The sequence below is a fragment of the Mobula hypostoma genome, chromosome 4, assembly GCF_963921235.1.
Source record: "Mobula hypostoma chromosome 4, sMobHyp1.1, whole genome shotgun sequence".
Lineage (NCBI taxonomy): Eukaryota > Metazoa > Chordata > Chondrichthyes > Myliobatiformes > Myliobatidae > Mobula > Mobula hypostoma.
Genome location: NC_086100.1, coordinates 54,990,100 through 55,016,466, shown reverse-complemented (window position 1 = coordinate 55,016,466; position 26,367 = coordinate 54,990,100). Strand labels below are relative to the sequence as shown.

The window sequence follows — 26,367 nt, the reverse complement described above, 5'->3', positions numbered from 1 at the left end:
AGGTAATCCGATTTCAATGGACAACCAAGGAAGAGGAAGGTTAAATAGCTGCTGGTGACTAGAAATTCCACAGGTTTGAACCATTGTTAATTTACTTGTAAAAGCAAAATATGGTATCATAAGGCAAAAATATGTCCACAATACCACAGCACTCACATGAAACTTCTACTTACCCGTGTTGTGCTTTCTCTGCTTAAAATATCCAAAAAACAGTCAAAGTTGATATTTTGACCTACATGACATTGTTTTATTTGAAGGTAACTGGTTCAAAGTTCAAAGTAAATTTATTATCTAAGTACATATATGTCACCATATACAACCCTATGATTCTTTTTTTTGTGGGCATGCTCAGTAAATCTAAGAAACATAATATAATCAATGAAAGACTGCACCCAACAGGACAGACTAACAACCAATTTGCAAAAGTCAACAAACTGTGCAAGTATTAAAGAAAATAAGAAATAAAAATAATAGATAAGAAAACAATAAATATTGAGAACATGAGATGGAGAGTCCTTGAAAGTGAGTCCATAGGCTGTAAAGACAGTTTAGTTATGGGGTAAGTGGAGTTGAGTAAAGTTATCCCCACTAGTTCAAAAGCCTAATGGTTGAGGGGTCATAACTGTTCCTGAACATGGTGGTGTGGGTTCTGAGGCTCCTCCACCTTCTTACTGATGGCAGAAATGAGAAGAGAGCCTGGCCTGGATGGTGGGAGCCCTTGATGATGGTTGCCGTTTCCCTGAAACAGCACTCTGTGTAGGTGTGCTCCATGGTGGGGATGATTTTACCCGTGACAGACTGGGCCATATCCACTACTTTTTGTAGGATTCTCCATTCCAGGTACATTGGTGTTTCCATACCAGACCGTGATGCTGCCTGTTAGTATACTCCCTATCACACATCTGTAGAAGTTTGTCAAAGTTTTAGATGTCATGTCCAATCTTTGTGAACTTCTAAGGAAGTAGAGGTGCAGCCATGCTTTCTTCATAATTGCATTTACGTGCTTGGTGTACTTGAAATTGGCACGGAGAAGTTCCTTTGATGGGCAGGTGACAGTTCACATTACCCATCATGGAAGGCACTGAGAGCACAATCAATTGATGGTGGTTTTCAACATAGCAAGATGAGCCCAATGCCCCATGCACTAAGCAGCCAATGCAGCAGATTAGTTTTCTGCTGAATCTGCTAAGATGTCTAAATTCAGTGCCAGGATAAATAAGGATCAGTCAACATTCAGATTGTCAATAGACTTGGGAATGATTTTATTTATTTATTTATTGAGATACAGTGTGGAACTGGCCCTTCCTGCCCTTCAAGCCGTGAAGCCCAGTAAACCCCGATTTAACCCTAGCCTAATCACAGGACAATTTACTATGACCAGTTAACCTACTAATCAGTAGAATGTGTGAGGAAACCGGAGCACCCAGAGAAAACCTACACATTCCACAGGGAGGACATACAGAATCCTTATTGATCCATGCGGGAGAAATGGGCCCAAATGTGAGACAACGTCATCAACCACTTTTAGTATGCTAACATTAAAATTGGTTGAGGAATCATCCCCCAGCTCAGTCATGGCAAATAATATTAAATGACTGTTTCCGCACAGAGCTATAGAGATTCAATGCAACAAGTCCCTTCAGTCAACAAAACTACGAATGTCACGAATGAATGTAATGCCTGCAGAAGGCAAGTTATAACCATACAGTATTTTCAAACAGCTTTACAGTGCTCATGTCCTGATCAGATGGATCATGATCGTCATTGCTGCTTTGCTATATTCCATCGTGTAACCACATACTTAGCTGTTACACTACTGTCACAACTCAAGAAAGATATGCAAAAAGAAGTGAAGATAGAAAGGAACCACACATTAAACAGCCTTGCTGATTAATCAAGTTTTAAATTTGCATGAATATAACTACTGAGTGTAACTCAATAGTTTCGTGAATTTGCTTCAAGTTGGGACGTGCAAAACAAAATTAGAACTTACCAGGACAGCTATTAAGGAGGCAGTGATTAAAATGAATGAATATTTGAAAATATTTCCAGTTTTGATATACACCATAATTTCAGTAATGCCATTGTAATTCCAAAAACGAGCACCTTAATCAACACTCAAACCAATTTGTTGATTGTCGATAATGAGTGGATTTACTATTTCTTACTCAGCGGCTAGTCAAATAGACTGGAGGGAGATCAAAGTGAGCTACTGAAGAAGTGTTTTTTTCATAGAACTTCAGAACCTAAAACAATAATTTTCCATCAGACAGCAGATTACTGGGTGAATAACTTGCATATATTGCAGGTACCTAGGCAGTTCCTTCAATACTCACTGAAATTTTGTGTAATAATAGGGTACATTCATAATAAGTACAGAGATAGCTAAGGCACTCAAGAAGCAAATTCAGCCTCCGTACACATTAAATGTATACAGTGTAAGTAGGCAAATAATCCAAAAATGAATTTACTTGCTATTGGTTGCTCATTTTTTTCCACCAAAATAGATGGGATTTTAGAGGCCAAGTAAAATATAGACAGTAAACTGCAAAACCTATGCCTGGAAAAAAGAGTTTGTCAATAGAAAATGTATCCAAAAACAAAGAGTTTCAATGTTCATTTACAGAGAGGAATGCAAAACTAGACATTGAGATTTTTTTCTTTCATTTTCCTAATGATGTGGCTTAGTTTGTTTTAACTATCACATGGAATTTGAGAAATAGATTTCATGTCTTCGGTTATCTCCCTGCAAAATAGTTTAGGCCAATTCAGTTCTTTACAGAATTATACTGCTGGTGTCCATGGGAAAGCCAAAGACATTGGTGATCTTGCTGTTTTTTGTCCACTGTCAACAGATGGAAGGCCACAATTGCAGAATAGGTAAAGTTATAAAATCTCTGACCAGCCCAAGTCTTCCCAACCTGGCAGAGCCAAAGAGCAAGCTTCCATTTTCCTTCTTCTACACCTCCTGGATCTCACTACCCTCTTCCAGTTCCTATATTCTTTTGGTCAGAACATTCTGGCATTACTTGCTATTCTCCTACCACTGAATTATGTATATATAATCACAAAGACACAGAACTAATTTCTCCAAATGTTCATCGTTCCTGTACTTTGCTAGCTCAAAAACCCTTTGCCCTTGACAATAGTACTGATGTAATAATAATGAAGACAACAATGTTTTACATTTATTTGGAGCCTTTAAGGTAAAAATATACTGAAACAATTCATAATTACACCCACAAATTATGAAATTAGGAGACAAGGGTTATAGAAAAATCCAAGATCAGAAGAGCAGAGTGGAAACACCAAAGGAAAGATCCCTGCTTTCAGTGATGGCCTGTGCTACAAGCATGTTGGGAGAATACATGAACAAGTAAGAAGTACTTCATGTAATTTTTAAAATAGACAAAATTACTGTATGTTAATTTTACCTTCTTTAGCCTTTTTGTGTTCATTTCTCTCTTTCTGTAATGATTTTTCTAATCTTGATCTATGTTCATAAACAACTGTAATAAATAACAAACAGTTGGTCAGCTAATATCATTAAGTATTCATTTTGCATTTCTATTTCACATTTTCATCTATTCAGACATCATTCAGAACAAAATGTACATTTCTATATCAACAGAAACGTCCAAATGGGGCATCTGTTTGACTTAACCAAAATTCAAAAATCACATTGTTAGATTCATTACAATTATAAAATATCAAATGTGTTATTAAGTAAAATCAGAATGCGAGAAATATTCTGTAGGATAGGCAGCATTTGTGAAAAAAAAAATTTCAAGTTTCATGTTTTAATCACTTATTGAAAGAAGAACTAGGAAAAAAAATAAGAGACAAAACATACAGGTGGCATTGCTGTTGCTCCGCAAACCAACCCTTGCCCTTAACACAGGCCGAAGCTTTGACAGCTATTCCTAATTTTACCAGACTGGGAGCATTTTATTAAACTCCATTACTGTTTCCCAGACCTGCTGATGTCACTCTTCGCACCATGGTCTGCGAACTCAGTCCCCAAATCACACACAGCCTAATTCTATCCCCTCCTTGACATCCACAAGCTGGACACTCCCGCTGTTCCCATCATTTCAGCCTGTGCTTGCCTTATGGGAATTAATTCTTACCCTGTCATTGTTTTGCATCCCTTGTCCAGATTCTTCCCATGAAATCTAAAATTCTTCCTTTGCCCTCCATTTCTCTCACTTTCATCATTGATTACTTTCAGCATTTCCTCAGTGCCTCCTTCCCATCCCAGGACGTCAGGAAGCCCAGAGCCTCCCTCCCCATCATTGAACTTCTCGTTACATTGAAATAATTCTCCTTTGGTTCAACACTTCTCCTTTCATTTTGTCATGGGAAAATCTATGGGTAGCAGCAATGCCCGACTTTTTTTAGATATTAGATATATCAAACATTTCTTTTCAATTCCTGATTTTGTTCCTTCCTCCCTTTACTTCTAAAACACACTTAGCTGCTTCAGTGCTGTTTCAGCTTTCACTAATCTTTCATTCAACCCCTAACCTTCTCTCACATCCTCAAGTGAAAGCAAAGCAGTGGATGTGGTGTATATGGATTTTAGTAAGGCGTTTGACAAGAACCCCCACGATAGTCTCATTCAGAAAGTCGGGAGGCATGGGATTCATGAAAACTTGGCTGGATAGATTCAGAATTGGCTTGCCTGCAGAAGGCAGAGGGTGGTACTAGATGGAATGTATTCTGCCTAGAAGTCCATGACTAGTGGGGTTCTGCTGGGATCAATTCTGTGACCTCTACTCTTTGTGGAGCTGGGCGCAGAAATGGAGTTCAATTCAAAAAAGTGTGAAGTGATACACTTTGGAAGATCAAACTTGATGGCAGAGTACAAGGTGAACGGCACAATTCTTAGCAATGTGAAGGGACAGAGGGATCTGGTGTGTAACGCCGCAGATCCCTCAAAGTTCTCAGGCAAGTTGATAAGATGATTAATAAAACCTATGATGTATTGTCCTTCATTCATCAGCAGATTGCAATCAAGAGCCAATAGTTTATGTTACAGTTTATATACCTCAGGATGCCTCATTATAGAAAGGATGTGCAAGTTTTAGAAAGGGTGCAGAGGAGATTTTCCAGCATACTGGCCAGATTAGAGATCATGTCTTATGAGAAAGGTTGAGTGAAAAGGGACTTTTCTATTTGAAGTGAAGGGGGATGAGGAGCAATATAACAGAGGTGTATAAGATTATGAGAGGTATAGTTAGAATGGACACCTAGCACCTTTTTCCCAGGGCAGCAATGGCCAATACCAGAGACATCTGTTCAAGGGAATGAAGTAATGCACAGAGGAGATGTAAAAGCTAGGTCTTTAAATAGAGTGTGGTAGGTGCCTGGAAAACAGTGTCAGAGGGGGTGGTAGCAGCTGATACAACAAGGTCATTTAAGAGACTCGTATATAGGGAGTCACATGACGCAATGACGGAGACAGCTGCTTGGAACAGTGCTCCGCACCGGCGGTATATAATTATCCTTTAAAAATTCGCTTTCGCGGTCTATTTTATCACTGTTACAGCTCTAAAGTGTTACTGTCCGTGTAAGATGCCAAAACAACATAAAACGAAGGCTTCCGGAGATATAAAGAAGCACTTAAGGTCGCAGTGCTCAGGGCAGACAGCCTCTGATCAAAATGGCGGAGGACCATCGCCTGAGGGAGACCAACATGAGGCGAGTCAGGATTTGGCTGATATATATGTGGCTTTGGAAAAAATCTCGGACGACCTGGTAGGCCTTGAAGATGTACACCGATCTATATCATTAGTGGAGTTAAAGCTGTCAAAGCTGTCATCACTGATAACCAGGCTTCCAGATGTCGAGAGGCGGGTTGACTATCTAGAAGCAGCGGTTAGGGAATGAAAAGTCAACCCATTGGCTACCAAAGCTGATACTGACCAGCTACCAGATAAACTGGAGGACATGGAGAACCGTAATCGGCACAACAATCTCTGATTCATCGGCATTCCAGAGGGAAAAGAGGGGCAGGATATCATCGTGTTCATGGATAAACTGGTCTCGGAGCTTGTCAGCGATCGGGTGGAAAAGCTTGAAATAGAACGCACACACAGAGCTCTGGGGCCCTAGACCCAGTACCGGAGATAGGCCTTGGCCTATCCTCGTAAGGGTCCTCAGGTCAAAGGGTCGAGATTTTGTGCTGTGAGCGGCTAGGGTCAAGGGCAAGTTTTCCTGGGACAACAATTTGTTATGATCGTCCCGGACTTCTCCAGACCCACGCAAGTAAAATGAGGAAAGTTTAAAGAATGTAAGAAGATGCTTCGGCGGCAGAATGTGAGCTTTGCGCTGCTTTACCCAGCCAAGCTAAGAATAGAGACTAAGGACGGTTTCAAGTTTTTTGAGTGCCCACGTAAAGCAAGAAAATTCATTGAGGAGATGGGGGAGTTTAACTACACTAGTTAAATTGAGCAAGATGTGAGTCGGGTTGTGTTTGTTATTTTTTTAAATCTTGCCAGATTGTATTGTACTGAAGCTACCTTAATCTCACTAGGGCTGACATACTGTTAGTGTGCTATGCTGACTGTGAAATTGCACTAGCATTGTTTCTGAGCAGTTAAAACTGGTCTGGGCATTTCATGGACCATAATCCTTTGTGGAAGGGACGTGTGGCCGTGTTCTGTGGCCACGGTTATGCGCGGGAAAGTTTTACGTGCCATTTTGTTACTTTTCAGTTTAAACGGGGGTTTATGAGTCAGCGTCAAAATATTGTAGTGTATTTGTTTGTTTGTCCTAACTATGACTTCTCTTAATTTACATAAAGTATGTTTCACCACATGGAATGTTAGCCGTCTGGAAAATCCAATAAAACGGAGAAAAGTAATGAATAAGCTTAACAGACAAAAATAGGATGTGGTATTTCTACAGGAAACACATTTATCAGCAGAGGAATCAGTAAAGCTACTGGGGGGTTTTACAGATCAAGTTTTTTACAGTGCAGGGTCAACTAAGAGCGGGGGTGTTATAACACTTATCAACAGGCGACTGCAGTTTAGATGTGAGAAGCAGATCAAAGATGAAGTAGGGAGAATTCTTATTATCTTGGCAGAAGTACAGAAGCAACATATTATTTAGACAAACATATATGCACCTAATATAGAAGATGCAGGATTTTTTGTTGATCTTGAAGGAAAGTTACATTCTATTGGAGCTTATGATATCATACTTGGGGGAAATTTTAATTTGGTAATGGATCCAATCATCCACCATAGTAAGATGTTATCATATAGGACCTCAAAACTCACTGTGATGGTGCAAAAAATGTGTAAAGCCCTCGGGCTTGTAGATGTTCGGCACCTTATGAATCCCAGTGGGAGGGATTACACATTTTTTTCTGCAGTTCATAAAATATATACAAGGATTGATCTCCTCCTTATATCCAAGTCACTCATTCAGTCTGTGTCTCAATGTGCAATTGGTAATATTATAATATCAGATCATGCTTGGGTTTGTCTAGAGACAATAGCTCAGTATAAGAGAATGCAGTCACATAGATGGAGATTTAATTCGTCCACGTTACAAGATTCAATGTTTAGGCAAGCTAAGAGACAACAAATCAAGGAGTATTTAGAGATAAATTCGCCTACGGTCTCCTCGGCAGGGACTAACTGGGAAGCCCTGAAAGCAGTTTTGAGGGGATGTACTATTCACATACTTCTTATATATAAAAAAACTCAGAAAATTACAAACATAGAAACTAAAATCAAAGAGATTGAGACAAAATTGAAGCAGCGGGTGTCATCCAAAGATTTGAGAGAACTAACATGGCTGAAATATCAATACAATCTAATATTATCCCAGAAAGTAGAATTTTGGCTTTTCAGGGCAAGACAAAGGCAATTTGAATTGGGGGAGAAAGCTGGCAAGCTTCTGGCAAGGTGTATAAAACAGAGAGAATTAATATCTATTATCCCAGCTATTACATCAGAAACAGGTGATACTTTGATGACACTTGAAGATATTAATGATGCATTCCAAGAGTTTTATAAGGACCTATATACATCAAACTCCAACTCTAGTGAGGAAGAAATTGATAGCATTCTGAGGCCATTGGGGTTACCTAAGTTGATGAAAGAACAACAACGATACCTTGATTCAGCTGTAACGTTGGAAGAAACGATATCAGTGATTAAGACTGGGAAAGCTCCTGGCCCAGATGGATTTACAGCGGAATTTTTTAAATGCTATGCGGAGGTGCTAGCTCCACTACAGCTGAATATGTACAATGAATCTATAGAGCAGGATAATTTACCCCCTACTTTATCACAAGTGCTAATTACATTGATTCTGAAAGAGGGTAAACGCCCATGTGAATGTAAGAATTATAGACCAATTTCCCTAATCCCAATAGATGTGAAAATTTTATCAAAGATGGTTGCAAACCGTTTAGACACAGTAATAACATGGTTGATACATAGTGATCAGGTGGGATTTATCAGGGGCCGTAGCTCATGTGATAACATAAGGCATCTTGTGAATATTATGTGGCCGGTGGCTGATAATCAGTCACCTATAGCAGCTATCTCACTCGATGCTAAAAAAGCATTTGATTGGGTGGAATGGGGCTATCTGTTTAAGATTCTTCAATTTTTTCGATTTGGACCCATCTTTTTAAAATAGATTATACCGCTATCCATTCGAAGTAGGCTGCCGTGGGTTTATTGCGTTCACTCTCCAGAAGTGGCTGTGTGACCTTGGCTTCACTAGAAGAGTGATCAAGTCAACCAGCAGGGCTGTAGCTGAGGCAGCAGAGAAAGGATCAGCATGGGTGTGGACCAAATATGTCCAGAGGGGCAGATAGTCAGACAGTGTATACATATCTTGCAAACCCTTCAGTAGTTGCATAGACACCTGAAGAGTAGACTATCTGTTGGATGGAAGTGACCAACAACTCTGATAGAGGCAGATGCCAAGTTTTTAAGCTCACCAGTGGGAGGTGGTGCTTTAGCACTGCTGGCCCACCACCTCGAGGGAATCTTGATCATAAGCGGGCCGAAACTCCTGAAGACAGGTGGCAGATCAACTGATGATCCCACTGGTGATAGCACAGGACAGTTAACATCTTAGTCCATGTGTATTTTGTAACTCTAATAACCCTGAAGCAGCGGTTCAAACTAGTGATTACATTTCACCTTACTTCTCTCTCAGAAGGGGTACCCAACAGGGTTCCCCACTTTCTCCAATGTTGTTCTGTCTAGCTTTGGAGCCCCTGGCAGCAGCTATCAGAGAGAATGAGAACTTTATAGGGATATCTATGGCAGGACAGGTTCATAAACTGATGCTTTATCCGGATGATATTTTATTATTTGTGTCGGACCCTAGTGGATCGGTGCCATGTCTTTTTCAGGTTATAAGGTTAATTGAACAAAATCAGACGTTGATGGCATATTGCCCTGCGTCTGCTTTTTACCCAGGCTAAAGAAGGGTATACGATATTTAGGTATTAATTTTCCCCCTCAGCTGAAGGATTTAGTAAAGGTAAATTTTGATCCATTATTGCAGAGAATTTTATGTGATGTAGACAGATGGTTATCATTGCATTTGTCAATGTCGGGAAAAGTAAATGCCTTGAAGATGAATAGCATTCCAAAGGTTAATTATCTGTTCCAATTGTTACCAGCCATTAACATATTTTAAGCAATTTGATAAAATAATTAAGGCTTTTATTTGGAATGGTAAACGCCCATGCTTTAACTTTAACAAATTACAATTGCCAGTTGAAGTGGGGGGGGGGGGGGTCAGGTTGCCAAAGTTAATATACTATTACCATGCCTTTGCTCTGAAACATTTAGCACATTGGTCTCTCCCTCCGGAGAGAGCGCCTCCTTCGTACTGCGCTTCCTCCCATCCCTCCATTACAATGTTTGTCTATCAAGTTACCAACGGAGGCAAGGTCTCACCCAATTATATCGCATATGCATTTTTTTTGGAATAAACTAGCCAGATTATTTAAATTTAATCCATATTTGTATGAAGCCTCGAGTACCCGGATGAATCCGAAGTTGTGTATTGATAAGTCCCCTTTCTTCCAGAAGGAATGGCAGGGGAAAGGTATAATTAAATTGGGAGAACTTTATAATGGTGACAGCTTAAGATTTTTTAATCAATTAACCCAACATTACGATATCTCTAGCTCACAATTTTGGAGATATCTTCAACTGCATCATTTGCAACATACAACTTTTGGCTCTACACAGCAACACCCACAAGTTGTTACGATACTGTCTACTATACTGGCTGCATATGGTAAAGGTCACAAAGCCTCAACTTATTATTCAGCTTTAACACAAATCTCCGGGGACAAAATTCTGTTGGGTCTTAAAAGTGCATGGGAAAAGGATCTGAGTGTGACTTTTGAGACAAAGGAGTGGGACAAAATGAAATAAATGTCAGAACAATGTCAAGAGACCTGAGGGTGCGCCTTATTCAGTATAAGATTCTACACCGTTGCTATTGGACAGCAGCAAGGTTACATAGATTAGGGTTGAAAAACACCCCTGAATGCTGGCGCTGTCAGGCGGATAAAGGGAACTTAGTACACGCGCTCTGGTCCTGTCCCAGAATTCAAGAATTTTGGATTATGATACTTAAGTATATTGGTGAAGTTTCAGGTATTCAACTCCCTTTCTGCCCCAGACTTTTTGTCTTGGGAGATACACTTGAATTACTTGGGGATAAACACTCTCAAAATTGGATCCAGACAATTATAATGGTGGGAAGACAAATTATACTTAGAGGTTGGAGGAACTTGGGGGGACCATCATTTCAGGAGTGGGCCACAGAAATAGCCAAAGTGGCAGCTTTTGAACACGTCTTACAAACAGTTTGATAGATTGGACATCTATACACATAAATGGGGCAAATATTTAGGTTTCCTGGGGGGGGGCGGGAATAGTGGTGAAGCATATTGCTGAATAGCAGTCTTTTATGTTATTAGAGGTCTAAATAGACACTAATGGTTATTATATTGATATTTATTTCTGCCATGTCTGTTTTTTTATTTTATGGATAATTTTATGTTTTGTAAGCTATGATTTTCATAATTTCAACACTGACTCAAGGGTTCGGAGAAAAATTTGTAAAAGAATTCGATAAAATTTAAATCATTAAAAAGGAGACTCTTATATAGATGGCATATAGATGGATGTAGAATAGGGAGCTGCGGGTGGTATAGGAAGGAAGGTTTATACAGGTCAGCACAAAATCAGAAGCTGAAGGGCCCATGCTATGCTGCATGTTCTATGTTCCCTACCCTTTCTCAACTATCTTATTTCCATCCCTGTTTACAAACCATCAGTCAACAACTTCTGGAAGCTTAATGACTGCCAAGGCTATACCTATTGTGTTTCATTTATTCCATTCCCATTTCAAAGTAATCATTCCCATTCTCCCAACTTCACCTGTTCTAACCAATGCCAACTTGCCCACTTAATCTCTTAATTCACTACAGATTCCCTTTTGCCACAGTGTACAGAATCCTTGACCTTATCTATTCCAGTTCTCACAAATCTGTTACCATGTTCTAAGGTGTCATGGAAAGGCCAGGATGTGCTGGTAATGATTCTGGAATGGATGAGGGTGTCACAGATAAAACAGTCACAAAAGAATTCTGATCGAGGAAGGGAGGACATGTTTGGTTCTGACATGTTACTGTCAGAAATGGTAGAGGATGAAATTTTGAACATTGAGTTTAGTCAAAAGGAAGATGAAGATAAGGAGACCCCCACAAGAGTTCTAGGAGGGATATAAAGTGATGAAATTGGCAGTGTAGGAAATGGAATAGATGTGATCACTGACTACAAAATAAGGAAATCCTCAATTGAGATAAAAGGTTGGTTTCTCAATAACACTGGTAGAGTAGATGGTATTGAACATGTCCGTTAAAATTTCTTTGATCATGAGTTTCATTATTTGTCCAATTATCAATGTCATTTTTTGGTTAATATTTCAACAAACCCTCTTGGGATATATTACTATGTTAATATCCTTAATTTAATGCAAATTACTGTTATCATTCATAGGTGTCATGGAAAGGCCAGGATGGCTTGCTTTCTTACAAGGAACAATTACGACCTTGAGTTATACATTAATCTACACCAAGTTGATTCTAAGGATAATAAGAATAATTTTCTTACAAGGAACAATTACGACCTTGAGTTATACATTAATCTACACCAAGTTGATTCTAAGGATAATAAGAATAATTTTGGACATTGCTCACCTGAGTGCCTCCACACATGCGTGTGTGTGTGTGTGTGTGTGTGTGTGTGTGTGTGTGTGTACGTGTGCGTGTTTGTGATAGTGTGTGTGTGTGATATATATCCCTTTGCATTTACCTAGTTTTCTGCATTAATTACTCATAAAATGTGGTCTGATCCTCATCTAAGACACAATCATAGACAAACACAATTTGCCTAAACAAGTAACACACAAACAATTGGACTTTTCATGTCTTTATTGAACACATTGTTTAATCATTCACAGTCCAGGTTGGAAAAAGTATGTGTAGCCTTGTAACTGGGAGAATCTCCTTTAGCAGCAATAACCTCCACCAAAGGTTTTCTGCAGGCGCTGATCAGACCCACACAATGGCAAGGAGGAATTTTAGACCATTCCTTCATACAAAACTATTTCAGTTCATCAATATTTCTGGAATACCTTGCACGAACAGCCCTCTTCAGGTGACCTGTAAAATGTCTTGATACAATTTTGATTTCATTATTCCCTCAACAACTGCAAGCTGTCCAGGCCCTGAGGTAGCAAAGCAGTCCCAAACCATGATCCTCTTCCGCCGTGCTTCACAGTTGGGATAAAGCTTTAGTGTTAGTGTGCAGTGCCCTTTTTCCTCCAAACATAGCGGTGTACATTTGTGCCAAAAAAATTTACTTTTGTCTTCTCTGTCCACAGAACATTGTCCCAGCAGCATTGCAGAACATCCAGGTGGTCATTTGCAAACTTGAGGTGTACAGCAATGTTCTTTTGTCTGGAGAGCAGTGGTTTCCTCAGTGGTGTCTTTTCATGAACATCATCCTTGTTCAGTGTTTTTCTTACAGAGGACACATGAACAGAGACTTTAGCAAGTTCTAGAGATTTCTGCAGGTCTTTTTGTTGCAACCCTTGGCTTCTTTATCACCTGCAGCATTGCACGTTGTGCTCTTGGTGTGATCTTTGTAGGACACCCACTCCTAAGGACAGTAGCAACTACTGAATATCCTCCATTTGTAGACAATTTCTCTTCCTGTGACTGTGACCTGACTACTAGCATCCTGACTTTGTGCATCTTTTTTATAGGGCAGGGCACCTCTACAACGCACACCTCTAGTCTCATCTCATTGATTGGAATACCTGACTCCAAATAGCTTTCCTTTAAGGCATTGCCCTGGAGGTTCACATACTTCTTTGAACCTATACTGTTCTTGTTTAAATGGTGTACTCAGTATTGTTGAGAAGAAATACTTCTTTTCTTTTTGTGTTATTAGGTCAGGCAGATTGTATTTGTCTATTATTGTGACAGATGAAGATCAGACCACATTTTATGAGTAATTAATCCAGAAAACCAGGTAACTGCAAAGGGTTGACAATTTTTTTCTTGCAACAGTATATAGCTATTGCAATCATATGCACAGATTACAGGAATCAGGTTTACAATTTCTTTCAAACCTGTAAACAATAGCCTGGGTCTGAATGCTGGGGACTGTTCACAAGGTTTCTCTGAGGGAAATAGTTAATAAACAAGTCTACAGACAGACATCTTTCCCATCTTGACAATCCTTCCTGTTCCAATGTCATACTCTTGTTTTAGCTCGTGTATCCAAAGCCTTACTGTATACAGACTCAGAACCAACTTCAGAACAATTACAGCAATTAGTGAAGAATCACATTTCACTACCTTTCAGGGAAATGATAACATAATCTGGAATATAATGCACTAACAATTTTGCTATTTAATGTATATTTTCCTTATTGTAGATGCAAATTGTAAATTAGGATCTACATTTTATAGGACACTGGAGTTACATTTGTCCATTAATTGAACAGTAAGAATGCCTTGAGAAGGTTTATGACACTTCCAGCAAATTACCATCACAATTACTCTCATTGACTGCCACAATAAGAGTTATTGTCATCACTCCTATGCATGGTTAGTCAATGAAAACTCTTGCAGACGTGTGCAATATTCAGAGCACAGTAATTTCTTTCAGAGACAATCAGCAACTCTTAAGTTGCTTCTAATTTTAAATGCCAATAAATATATAAATGGTCCTTATGAATGTCAGCAAGGCATCATTTCACTATGATACTGAATCTTGACTTTAACACAAGTCCACAATTCCAGGATAAATAACATTCATGAAAAATCATTACAATGATTACACTTAATCTACCTATTTTGAGGTTTAATGCCACTGGATGTACAATTCTTTGTGGATCCACACCTGCAGTCCCCCCCAAAACATGATTTGACTCAAGCTGCCACATTATCCTGAGGCAGAATTCCTAATCAATCCCTTACCATCAATCTTTGCACTTAATAACTGTAAAAAAATCTTAAAGACGTCAGTCTTCATAAAACTATCATTCCAGTGCCTCCACAGTAAAAATAACCAAGACTGTAATACCTATTCATTAAGCTAACATCCAAAATCTATACATCTATACAGTTGACAATCTTTCACAGCAAATTTTTGATGGCATGGTAATAGTTTATAGAACTTGTGCTAATAGGACTGTACTGCCACACAAGTGTTAGCTGATGGGTTATCAGACAAAAAAGACCTTTCTGAATCATCCTTATGTGAAAGTGTGGCTTTTTCTGACAAATACCTAAGCTAAAGATTAATAGCCATTTAATTATTTACTGTAATGGTGCTTTACCAACATTTTAAAAAATAAATCAGCAAATGAATAGTCTACTAGCTGATAAAAGTCCTAACAAACTTTTGATCATTAAGTTTAAAACAGAAAAATATTAAAATCAAGGATGATTTGCTAAATCTGGTAGTCTTCGGTGATGTTTGATATAACAAAATAATGACAATCTGAAGCAATTTTTAAACAAAAAAGGCATTTCAGTAGTTACTAAAATCTCTGTTAATAAGATCACAAACAAATATTGTATTGTAAATAAGCAGAGAGGCTACAGAAGGACTAAAACAGATTAGGAGAATAGGCAAAAATGCGGCAGATGGAATATAGTGGTCAGGAAGTGTACGGCCACGAACTTTGGTAGAAGAAATAAAGGCTCAGACTACTTTCTAACTGGAGAGAAAATTCAAAATCTGAGGTGCAAAGGGACTTGGGAGTCCTCATGCAGGATTCTCTAAAGGTTAATTTGCAGGTTGAGTCAGTGGTGAGGAAGGCAAATGCAATATAAGCATTCATTTCAAAAGGACTAGAATATAAAAGCAAGGATGTAATGTTGTGGCTTTATAAGGCACTGGTGAGGCTTCACTTGGGAGTATTCTGAGCAGTTTTGGGCCCACTATCTAAGAAAGTATGTGCTGACATTGGAGTGGGTTCAAAGGAGGTTCATGAAAATGATTCTGGGATTGAAAGGCATATCATATGAGGAGCATTTGATGGTTCTGTGCCTGTACTTACTGGAATTCAGAAGAATGAGGGGGAGATCTCATTGAAACCTATCATAAGTTGAAAGGCCTCAACAGAGTGGATATGGAGAGGATGCTTCCCATTGTGAGGGTGTCTAAGACCAGGGGACACAGCCTCAGAATAGAGGGACATCCATTTAGAATGGAGGTGAGGAGGAATTTCATTAACCAGAGAGTGATGAATCCGTGGAATCCGTTGCCACAGGCAGTATAATCCAACATCCACATTGTTTTTGCATTGATGTTGTTTTTAAAGGCAGGCCTCAAAATATGCTGACATAATGAGAACAGCTCAGGGTGTGATAAGATTTATGTCCTTATTTTGAGTCAGAATGATGGCAGTGAAAAATAAAACAACATTACCCTGTAGGCAGCACACACACACACAATGCTGGAGGAACTCAGCAGGCCAGGCAGCTTCTACGGAAAAGAGTACAGTCAACAGCTTGGGGCGAGACCCTTCATCAGAACGCATTCTGTTATGTTCCGAAACGTCGATTGTGTTGCTTGAATTTCCAGCATCTGCAGATATTCTCTTGTTCATGATTATTCTGTAGGCCTAAGGTAACCTCAAGTATTGGGTGGTGAGATAGACAGTCCATGTGCAGATCTGGATGGATATTGTTGATATGAACTGACAGTCTACTTCAATGACAGAAATCTCACACACACACACACACACACACACACACACACACACCTTTTATCAGAACCAGTCAATCATCAACCAGAGATGTTGACTGTTTTTTCCTTCATGGAATCTGCTTCACCTGCTGAGTATCTTTTCTTTTTAATTTCAGATATACAATGTCTGCAGTGCTTTGTTTTCAGACATGTTCTCAGACCAAGATGTACAGATTTGCATTGCCAGAGCAGAATCCAAAAGGTAGTATGGCATTTACAAACTTTAATAAATATTACTTTTTCATTGCTTAGGAAATGAAGGCACTAAACTAGGCGTAACAAAATTATGATATCCACTCCCCCCGCCCCCCCACCAACCAAAGGGAAATGGAGATTGCTTTTCTATACTGCAATTGGTCAGATTGTTAAACCACCTGGGTTAACATAATGCTTTGGAACAGAAGTGTTCATTCATAAACCAGACAGGTTGCGCAAAGCCCATCCCAAATTAAAAATAAAAAACTGAAAATCTGAAATAAAAGCATAAAGTACTGGAAAGACTTAGCAGGTCAAGCAAGATTTGTGGAAAGAGAAGCAGCTAATGCCTCAGAACTTTCATCAGGTTCCTTGGCTCATCTGAAAGCCACTCTGTTACTTACAGCCAAACAGCACAACAGCACAGAAACAGACTCTAGCCCAACAAGTTAATGCCAAAATGTTATTCTGCTTCATCCCATTGACTGGTACCTGGACCATTGCCCTCCTAACCATTCCCATCCATGTACCCATCCAATCATCTCTTAAATTTTCAATCAAACTCATATCCACCACTTCTGCTGGCAGCTCGTTCCACACTCTCACCATCTCTGAGTGAAGATGCTCCTCCTCAGATTCCCCTTGAGAATCTCACTTTTAAACTTAAACGTAGATCCCGAGTTCTAGTTTCACCCAACCTCAGTGGAAACATCCTGTTTCCATTTCCCCTATTGATATTCCACCTAATTCTGTATGCCTCTATCAAATTCCCCATCATTCTCCCAAGCTCTGGGGCAATAAAGCTGTGACCTATTCATATACACTATACACACAGTACTGTGCAAAAATCTTAGGCACACGTAAAAAAACATTTCTGTAAAGTGAAGATGCTTTCAAAAATAATGGAAAGTTTCTACGTTTGTAAATATCAAAAAGATTACCATAAAGAATAATAAACAGTAAAAAAAACTAAATCAAATCAATATCAACACCATTTGCCTTTAAAACTAAGTTCTCACAGGTACACCATCATGCAGCTAGTAAGTTGTTCCAAGCATCTTGAAGATCTTGGTTCTGCAGACCTCCACAGTTCTTGGCTGTGTCGCTTGCTTCTGTCCCTCCAGGCTAATCCCACACAGACTGGATGATGTTGAAATCAGGGCTCTGTGGAGGCCATACCATCTGTTGCAGAATATCTTGTTCTTCTTTTCGCTGAAGGTAGTTCTTTATGACCTCGGCCGTATGTTTGGGGTCATTGTCCTGTTGAAATTGGGACCGATCAGATGCCTCACTGATGGTATTGCATGATGGATGAAAACCTGCTTGTACTTCTTAACATTGTGGATTTGATTAATTCCGATCAGATCACCAAATCCATTTGTAGAAGTGCAGCCCCAAACCTGAAGGGAACCTCTGCCGTGATTCACTGCTGGCTGAGGTCACTCATCCATGTAGTATTTTCCAGCTCTTCTACAAATGAGCTGCCTCCTGTTTGAGCAAAACTTCAAATTTTGACATCAGTCCAGAGACCTTGCTGCCATTGTTCTGCACCCTAATCCTTGTGTTTCTGTGCATAGGTGATTCTCTTGTCTTTGTTTCCACTTCGGAGGAATGGCTTTTGAGCAGCAATGAAGACCAGTTCTCATTTCTCCAGACTGTAGAGGGGCGTTCTTGGGTTGCAGTGGTTTCTGTGAGTTCAGAGCTGATAACAGCGCTGGACTTCTGATTTAGAAGGAGTGTCAATTTGATGCATCTCTTGTCTGCTGCACTGTTTCCATTGCTGACCACTGCATTTCTGGTCCTCAAGCTTGGACAGCAAATCTCAAAACTCCTGACTGCTGTGAAATTCCTGCTTGCGAGAAACCTTGCTGATGAAAGATAACCACTCTGTGTCTTGTTGCTATGCTCACTCTTGCCATGGTGCAGTAACTGATGATTTAAAGGTAAAACTCCTCACCTTTTAGTTTGGCTGTCCTATGCCAGTTTGATTCCTTCTACACCAGTTTCTGCTTCAGTTAATATGTTTACTTCATTAACTCATTATGTTATTAATCATTAGCATCTTGTTTGATAGCTTTCTTTCATCATGCTCTGGGCTATATACCTACAAAGTAATCAAGTTTTTATTTGAAAAGTGGTCTATTACTTAATATGGTACTTTTTAATGAAATACAAAAAATTCTCTGTAACATTTAATTTTTTTGGAAAAAGAATGTTTGGAAATCTAACCTTTGTTCCTTTTTACTAACGCTCTGTGCGCAATACCCTGATTTATGAAGGTTACTGTTCCAAAAGTTCTCTTTACCAACCCTATCTAGCTGTGACACCACTTTCAAGAAATTTGGATCTGTATTCCCAGATGCTTTTGTTCTACCACATTCCTCAGTGTCCTACTATTCACTGTGTAAGTCTTACCCTGGTCTGTCCTCCCAAGTGCAATACCTCCCACTTGTCTGAATTAAATTCCATCTGCATTTTTCTGCATATTTTTCCAGCTGGTCCAGATCCCACCGCAAGCTTTAATAGCCACCAATCTTGATATCATCCGCAAATTTTCAAACAAGTTTACCATTTATCATCCAAATCATTAATATAAATGACAAACAACAACTGACTCAGCACTAATCCCTTGGCATATCATCAGTCACAGGGCTTGACAAGTCTGGATTGGGATACTGTATATTATTTTCTGGTAAGTGGATACTTGGTAAGTGGGAAGCCTTCAAATAGTGAGAGTACAGCGTTTGTATGTTCTTATTAGAATAAAAGCCAAGGCTAACAGGTTTAGAGAACCTTGGTTTTCAAGGGATATGAGACGCTGGTTAAAAGGAAGAAGAAAGGGGGGCGTAGCAGGTATAGGAAGCAAGAAGCAAATGAGGACGAAGTATAATAAGAAAAAGGTTAACAAAGAGCTATAAAAAGTTAAATAGGATACCTAGAAATAATTTAAGTAAAAGGAGACAAATGCGTTCTAGAAGGGCTAGTGATGCATTGTCATTATAGTATGTAATAGTTTGTAGATACCAAAGAAACTCAAGCAATTCAATCTGCTGTGCGCTTAGAGGACGACAAAGTGGCACATCTAGCAGAGCTGCTGCCTTGCACCTCTGGTGATCCAGGTAGAATCCTGATCTCCAGTGTTGTCGGTATAGAACTTGCACATTCTTCCTATGACCACATAGGTTTTGCCCAGCGGTTCCAGTTTCCTCACACGCTCAAAAGATGCTGGGTTAATTCACCACTGTGAATTACTGTATTTTTGTGCAGTGAGTGGCTAACTCTGGGGAAGATTCACAGGAATGTGGCGCAATAAAACGGGGTTAGAGTGGGATTGGGATAAATTGGTGCTTGATGGTTGGCACTGACTCAGTGTGCTGAAGGGCCTGTTTCCATACAGTATGAGTATGACTCTATCAGCAGGAACTTCAACTCAAGAGTCGATAAGCTGAAGTCCACTTTTCACACTGCAACACCTTAATATTTATTTTGGAAGGCAATCATGCTCCTGAGAGTTAAAAGTTGCCAAGGACAAGAAAGACAAGTTTACAGAAATGGGGACTCTGAAGGTGGCGTTGAAAGAACATCAGGTCAAGAGACTTCCAACATACAAGGCTGTAGGGTGAGGTAAAACAAACTGATCACTGCACAGGGGAACAGGGGGTATTTAAGGGACCACATTAGAAGAATATATTAGTGGGAGAAGACAATGTGGGCAAGGAGGAAGAGGGGTGTGTCACAGAGTGGACAGATGTTGTTCTCTGTGGTCCCTAAGGCCATATTGGCAATTTTGTATCAAACTTAAGGTTGTATCTATAGGATTAGAGCAAAACAGAGTGGGAAGACAAAGATCCAATTCCCGTGATCCATGTAGGAACTAATGAAAAGGTAGAACTGAGAAAGAGGTGCTCAGAACAATTTCCCCCAAGTACTTCCTTGAAGTCCATTCTCTCTCATATTTACACATCCCACCTCAAAAAAAATTCTCCCTTCAGCATGAGGGCTTATTTACAGCACCTAACTGAATTGACTTTATTATTTACATCCTTCAAATACATGAGTAAAATTATTTTTGTTACATCTCCATCTAAATGTGCAACGTGCAATTTAGAGTAAATTATAATAAATATTATGTACTATAGGACAGTCAATATAACATAGAAATACAATTGTATCGTCATGAATTAACCAATCTGATGGCCTGGTGGAAGAAGCTGTCCCAGAGTCCGTTAGTCCTGGCTTTTATGCTGCGGTACCATTTCCCGGATGGTAGCAGCTGGAACAGTTTGTGGTCAGGGTTACTCGGGTCCCCAATGATCCTTCAAGCCCTTTTTACACACCTGTCTTTGTAAATGTCACGAATAGCGGGAAGTTCACATCCTCAGCTACGCTGGGCGGTCCGCACACTCTCTGCAGAGTCCTGCGAATGAGGGAAGTACAGTTCCCATACCAGGCAGTGATGCAGCCAGACAGGATGCTCTCAATTGTGCTCCTGTAGAAACTGACCAACTAACACATCTTTGGTATGTGGAAGAAAGCCAGAGCATGGAGGTGGGTGGGATGGGGGTGGTGGTGGGGGAAGTATATGTAAACTCCACACAGGTAGCACTGGAGATCAGAAGGAACAACGTCACTAGAGTTGCTTGACAGCTGTTTTACCAGAATTACAATACACTCCAATAAGTTCCTACAGAAGGTCATCTTTCTCTTAAATTGTCTGAGGGATATACTTACTGTCCATTGCCTAGGACAGTGACAAACCCCACTGAAGTTGGTGGTCAAGATCCTAATTGACTGGTACTTCCAGTAGTTAGACCAAGCAGCGATAAAGGAACCAGGAGTAGAATATGTAAGTCATGCTAATCTGCGCAGTATACAGATGACTTAGAACAGCTAGCTTCCATCCATAAAATACTGAACCAGTTGGGATGTTTGGCTGATCCTCTAAGTTCACTGTCAGCTTTTTACTACCACAATAATTCCACTGTTTAAAAACTAAATTCAGGTTTGAAACTAACATAATATGATTTCAAGTTAGATCTCAGAAGGACTAGGAAAGAAACATACCCATTACGCTGGTGCACAGTCACCTAGTGCACCCTGCTTTTCAGAAAAAAAATAAGGCAATTGATTGATGATTTCTACTTAATGTGGCTATTTTTAGAGTGTTAAATACCTGTTAAGACTTTGAACATATCAATACAGATGACAGAATGGAATTGATCTGTGCCTTGCGTGCTTTGGCAAAATATCAATGGAAACTGGACAATTTGGCCAACATGCATATTAGAGTTTTAACTTGGTTTTGAGATGGCCTGTCCCCCTTCCCCTTGGTTTTCCCTAATTCTTGTGGCCCTCTCATCCTTTCTTTTCCCCACCCCCAAACCTTATGACCTGCCCGTTATTTTGCTCTGGTTTCCAGCTCCTTCCCTTTATTCTGTGGTCTACTGTCCTCTCCTGTCAGATTTGTTCTTCATCAGCCCTATGTCTCTTACATCTATCATCTCCCAGTTTCTCACATCATTCCCTTTTCCCACCCCCATCCACCTACCTTCGCACCCTCACCTATCTCCCCACAGATTGTGCTCCTCCCCCCATCTTTTTTTTATTCTGGCTTCTGCCTCCCCCCTTTCTCCCCAGTACTGAGGAAAGGTCTCAGCCTGAAGCACCAACGCTGCCTGACCTGCTGAGTTCTTCCAGCATTATGACTGTGTAGCTCAAGATTTCCACCATCTGTGGAATTTTCTGTGTCTCCAAAATTTTCTGTTGGATTTCAGATTTCCAGCTTCTGCAGCAAGTTGGCGGGATAGCGAATTGTTTTAAGGAGTGTTAACAGACTTCAAGAGGTTGGTGAAATGCACAAGTAGTTTACAGTGAAGATAACTGGTGCCCCTAAATGTGAAGTGTACAGTTCGATGACAAGAAGCAAGATACAGTAAAGGGCTACAAGAACAGGGAGATCACCCTATATGAGTGAGCTTCATTCTAAGTGGTAGGACAGGTCAACGAACAAATGGGATCCTGGGCTTTATAAATGGACGCATGGAGTACAAGAGCAAGGAAGTCGAAATGAAACTTTATAAAACACTGACTTAGGCAACAGCAAGCAAATACGGCGCAGACTAGGCCAGCAGGCTCTTCAAGCCTGCCCAGCACTCAGTATGATCATATCTGAACAATTGGTCTCATGTCACTGGACTCAACTCAATTCCTCAGTCCATATCTGTGTGCCACAATTTAGCATTGAAATTAAGACTATCCAGAAGATGCACAGTGTTTTCCTAAAACGATTTCATGGATGAGAGAGAGCCTTTAAGTGTGCAGATAGATTGGAGAAGCTGGGATTGATGTCTTGTGATCCAGAGGAGGATTAACAGAGGACATAAAAAAGTTATTAAAATCATAAAGTGTAAAGAAGACTTTGATAACGAGTTATTTCCATCTGTGGAGTAGTTAGGAATTAGTGGATATTGAAATGAAATGATTGGCAAAATAAAACTAACATGCAGAAAAACTTGCTTCAGAACAAGCAACTAGGATCGAGAGCTGCACTGGTGACAGGCTCAAACCTCAATCCCCAAACACAACTCTCGTCCACATCTGTACAACAGTGTCCAACTGCGCGTTTCTATTCTCTGGGTACTACTGAGAAGAGAAAAATTGTGTGAATAGGTGGTGGTGGTGTGGTGGTGAATAGTGTGCTCCAACAACTGCGGGTGCTGTTCCTGACTTCGGTCACATTTTCCTGCACAGCCAATGTTTACTCTGGAAATTCAGCCTCGGCAAACTGCGTCCGGGCTTTTGCTGTTACTGCTCATTCAGACTTGAATCCGTACAAAGCAGGGGCTGTGGGGTCAATAGGTATACAATACGAATGAGGCGCTCGGAAAGGAAACGGCTCCGCTCTACTGGACTGTTTAGTGAAGTGTTGGGAAGCCGAGGAACGCTCGCCGCAGTCAGGCAGACCTTCCCAGCTCCCGGGGCGAAGAGTGGCTGCGCCAATCGTGTTTTTCATAGATAAAAAACAGACTTTCCTGGAATTTACCAGCGCCATATCTTTTTACTTACTAACCTGAAATAAAATCGACATGATTAAGAAATAAGGGACTACAGTGCAAGTCTGGGAATCTGGAGAATCAAAACAGACGCGAAAGACGCTGGAGCTGGAAGAGTTTACCTTGCAATTGTGCAGATAAAGCCTCCTGGTGCTGCTGGTACTTTAACGCCAGATTTTCCGCCTTCTTTAACTGATTGTGCATTTCATAATATAGTAACAGACCATAGAGAAACCCAAAAACTATTGTAAGGAAGAACAAAGTTTGAAAAATCTTTTTCTGTCTCCTGGAACACATGCTATTCCCCATTTTTCCTTTCTCGTTTTTCTCCAAAACGAGCACTTTTGGAAGAGTTCCGGGGGGGCTTCCCCGCAAATACACACGCACACAATCCAGTTCACAGTTTATTTTCAATGACAGAAAATGTTAGGGCTCAGTAATCAGATGTTGAGAGGCATTCCTGTAACTTTAGCTCTTTTCTGACGCTGAGAATCCGTCCCAGTTTACAAGTGGCAAAGCCCAACAAAAAGAGTCTCTGATCCAATTTTGGAAATGAAGAGGTTGTTGGAAATCGTGCACGGCTTGGTATTTCTTCGGGTTCCAGCAAAACGCTGCTTTCATAACCAAAACTATCAATTCGCGTTTTATTCTGCACGGCAGAAAAAGTTCCAGGGCCTTTCCCAATCTCCCCTCTTACGTGTCACTTCAACTCCGCTACAGCTGCACATCGGACAGGAAATCCCACCCCATCCCCCGCCGATTGGTCGCATTCCCACTCTTCCACTTATTATTGGTGGATTCCTGACCCCAGCTCTTTTTCCGAGTAGATGGTGAGTAACTGAGAGTGTCTCGGAATGTAACTGTTACATTACATTTGGAGACGCTCGATTCACAGTAGGGAGAGGATGATCAAACAGGATCCCCTGAAGGTAAAAGCCTTCACTGGCAGCTTCCATTTGGCCCCGATGATTCTTTAGTTAAGGGTTGCCAAGTATCGGAGCAAAAGCTCAGTTTACATTATAAAATCGAAGGGTGACTTGATGATGAGTCGTCTTTCTAAAACGTGTTAAAGATTGCCAAACGGGACTGTTGCAAGCAATGCCGGAGGGTGGAATGAGTACTTGCCGCATAGATTTTGGAAGTGTTTCTTTAATGCCGAAGAACACAAAGCCTTGCCTTCCATTAATATGACACCTTTCGTGTTAAGAAAGACTGCCTATATCTCCTTTTATGTCTATTTCAGAATTCATGATAGAAAGGCCTCAAGTAAATCTGTTACACACGACCCTTCTTCCTGCTGTTTCAAATTGAAATATTGGTTTCAAGTTCTATTAGTGCTCCCTAACATTTTGACTTTGAAAATGAGGATATGATGATGCAGCATTTAACTGTGTGAGGAAAAAACTAATGTTCAGAAGGAAAATGTATTTCTATGTATGCTGGAATGTATCAGCAATATAAACTTCACTTTACTAATTTGTGGAAACATTAGTGACGAGGAGACAAGTTTTTTCAATGAATTTTATACGCATGTACATTTTTTAAGAAGATGATCTGTAATATGAACCAATCCTTTCATGTTCTTGTTACCTTAAAATTATTAGTGCTCATCTCTTATAAATTACACGCAGTGGCCTCAGTATTAAGTACTGTACCTCCTGTACCTAATAAAGTGGCCATTGAATGTTTGTTGGTAGTTTTCTGTTCTCCTCCCCAACAACCCTAATGGCCATGAGAGGATAACCTCACAGTGTATGAAAGAAGGTCAGGAAAGGGGGAGGGGGGAGAGAGAGAGAGAATGTAACTATAGGTAACAGTAATGTAAATCACAATAATAAGTACCTTGATCATCACTACATTTCTATTTCTGGTCTTTGATCAGTCATGTTGTATGGCAGCAATTTTGATTTTACCTGTTTCTCAAATTCTGTCCAATTTCAAATATTACAATGAGTCTTGTAATAAAACACTTCGACATGCCATCATATAAAAGAGTCCAGAATTGAGAAAGTGAAAATTTGTAGATGACACAAAAATATAAACGGGACTAGTTTGTAGGAAGACAGTTGAGGCAATTGAAGACATTACATGTTTTAAACCTTTGAAATCTTTAACAAATGGGCAGACATGTTGAAAAAGATGTGAAAAACATGAAGGTCCTAGGTTTTCTAAATGGGAATAAGCACAAAACAAAGAAGGAGTCTTTTATTATTTAACTTGGCTTTAGAACCCCTTGCTATTGCTCTTAGAGATAACAGTACTGTTCAGGGTATTAAGAGGGGGGACAAAGTACACAAAGGTTTCATTGTATGCCGATGACCTGTTAGTTTATATTTCAGATCCTGGGAAATCTATTCCTTCTATGCTATCTATATTTTCTGAATTTAGTAGTTTTTCTGGATATAAGTTAAATTTATATAAAAGTGAGATTTCCCTTTAATAATTACTCGGGTCAATATCATCAAGTACCTTTTAGTATTGCTAAAAATTACTTATCTTTGTATTAAAATTACTAAAAATTTTAAGGACCTGTGTAAATATAATTTTCTCCCATGAACTGATTATACCCAATGAATGCTTTCTAAATGGTCACCTATGACATTATCATTAATAGGTCAAACTAATGCTATTAAAATGATAGTTCTACTGAAATTCTTATATACATTTCAGGCAGTTCCTACCTTTGTTCCTAAAACGTTTTTTGATAGAATAGATTCTATAATTTTATCTTATATTTGGAATAATAAAAGTCCTAGATTGAGTAAACCTTTATTACAGAAATT

At 39.7% G+C, this 26,367-nt stretch overlaps 1 protein-coding gene across 2 annotated transcripts in view; it reads right to left on the bottom strand.

Annotated features, from left to right (window-relative positions):
• The window catches only part of golim4a (golgi integral membrane protein 4a), a 108,765-nt gene extending 84,447 nt beyond the window's left edge, over window positions 1–24,318 (bottom strand). For both annotated transcript variants that reach the window (XM_063045825.1, XM_063045826.1), the window contains exons 1-2: window positions 23,707–24,318; window positions 3,435–3,509 (exon numbers count right to left, since the gene is read on the bottom strand). In XM_063045825.1, the coding sequence (XP_062901895.1) occupies window positions 3,435–3,509; window positions 23,707–23,893 (262 nt within the window). In that variant the 5' untranslated portion in view covers window positions 23,894–24,318. The remainder of the gene's footprint in view (window positions 1–3,434; window positions 3,510–23,706) is intronic.
• Between the last annotated feature and the right edge of the window lie 2,049 nt (window positions 24,319–26,367).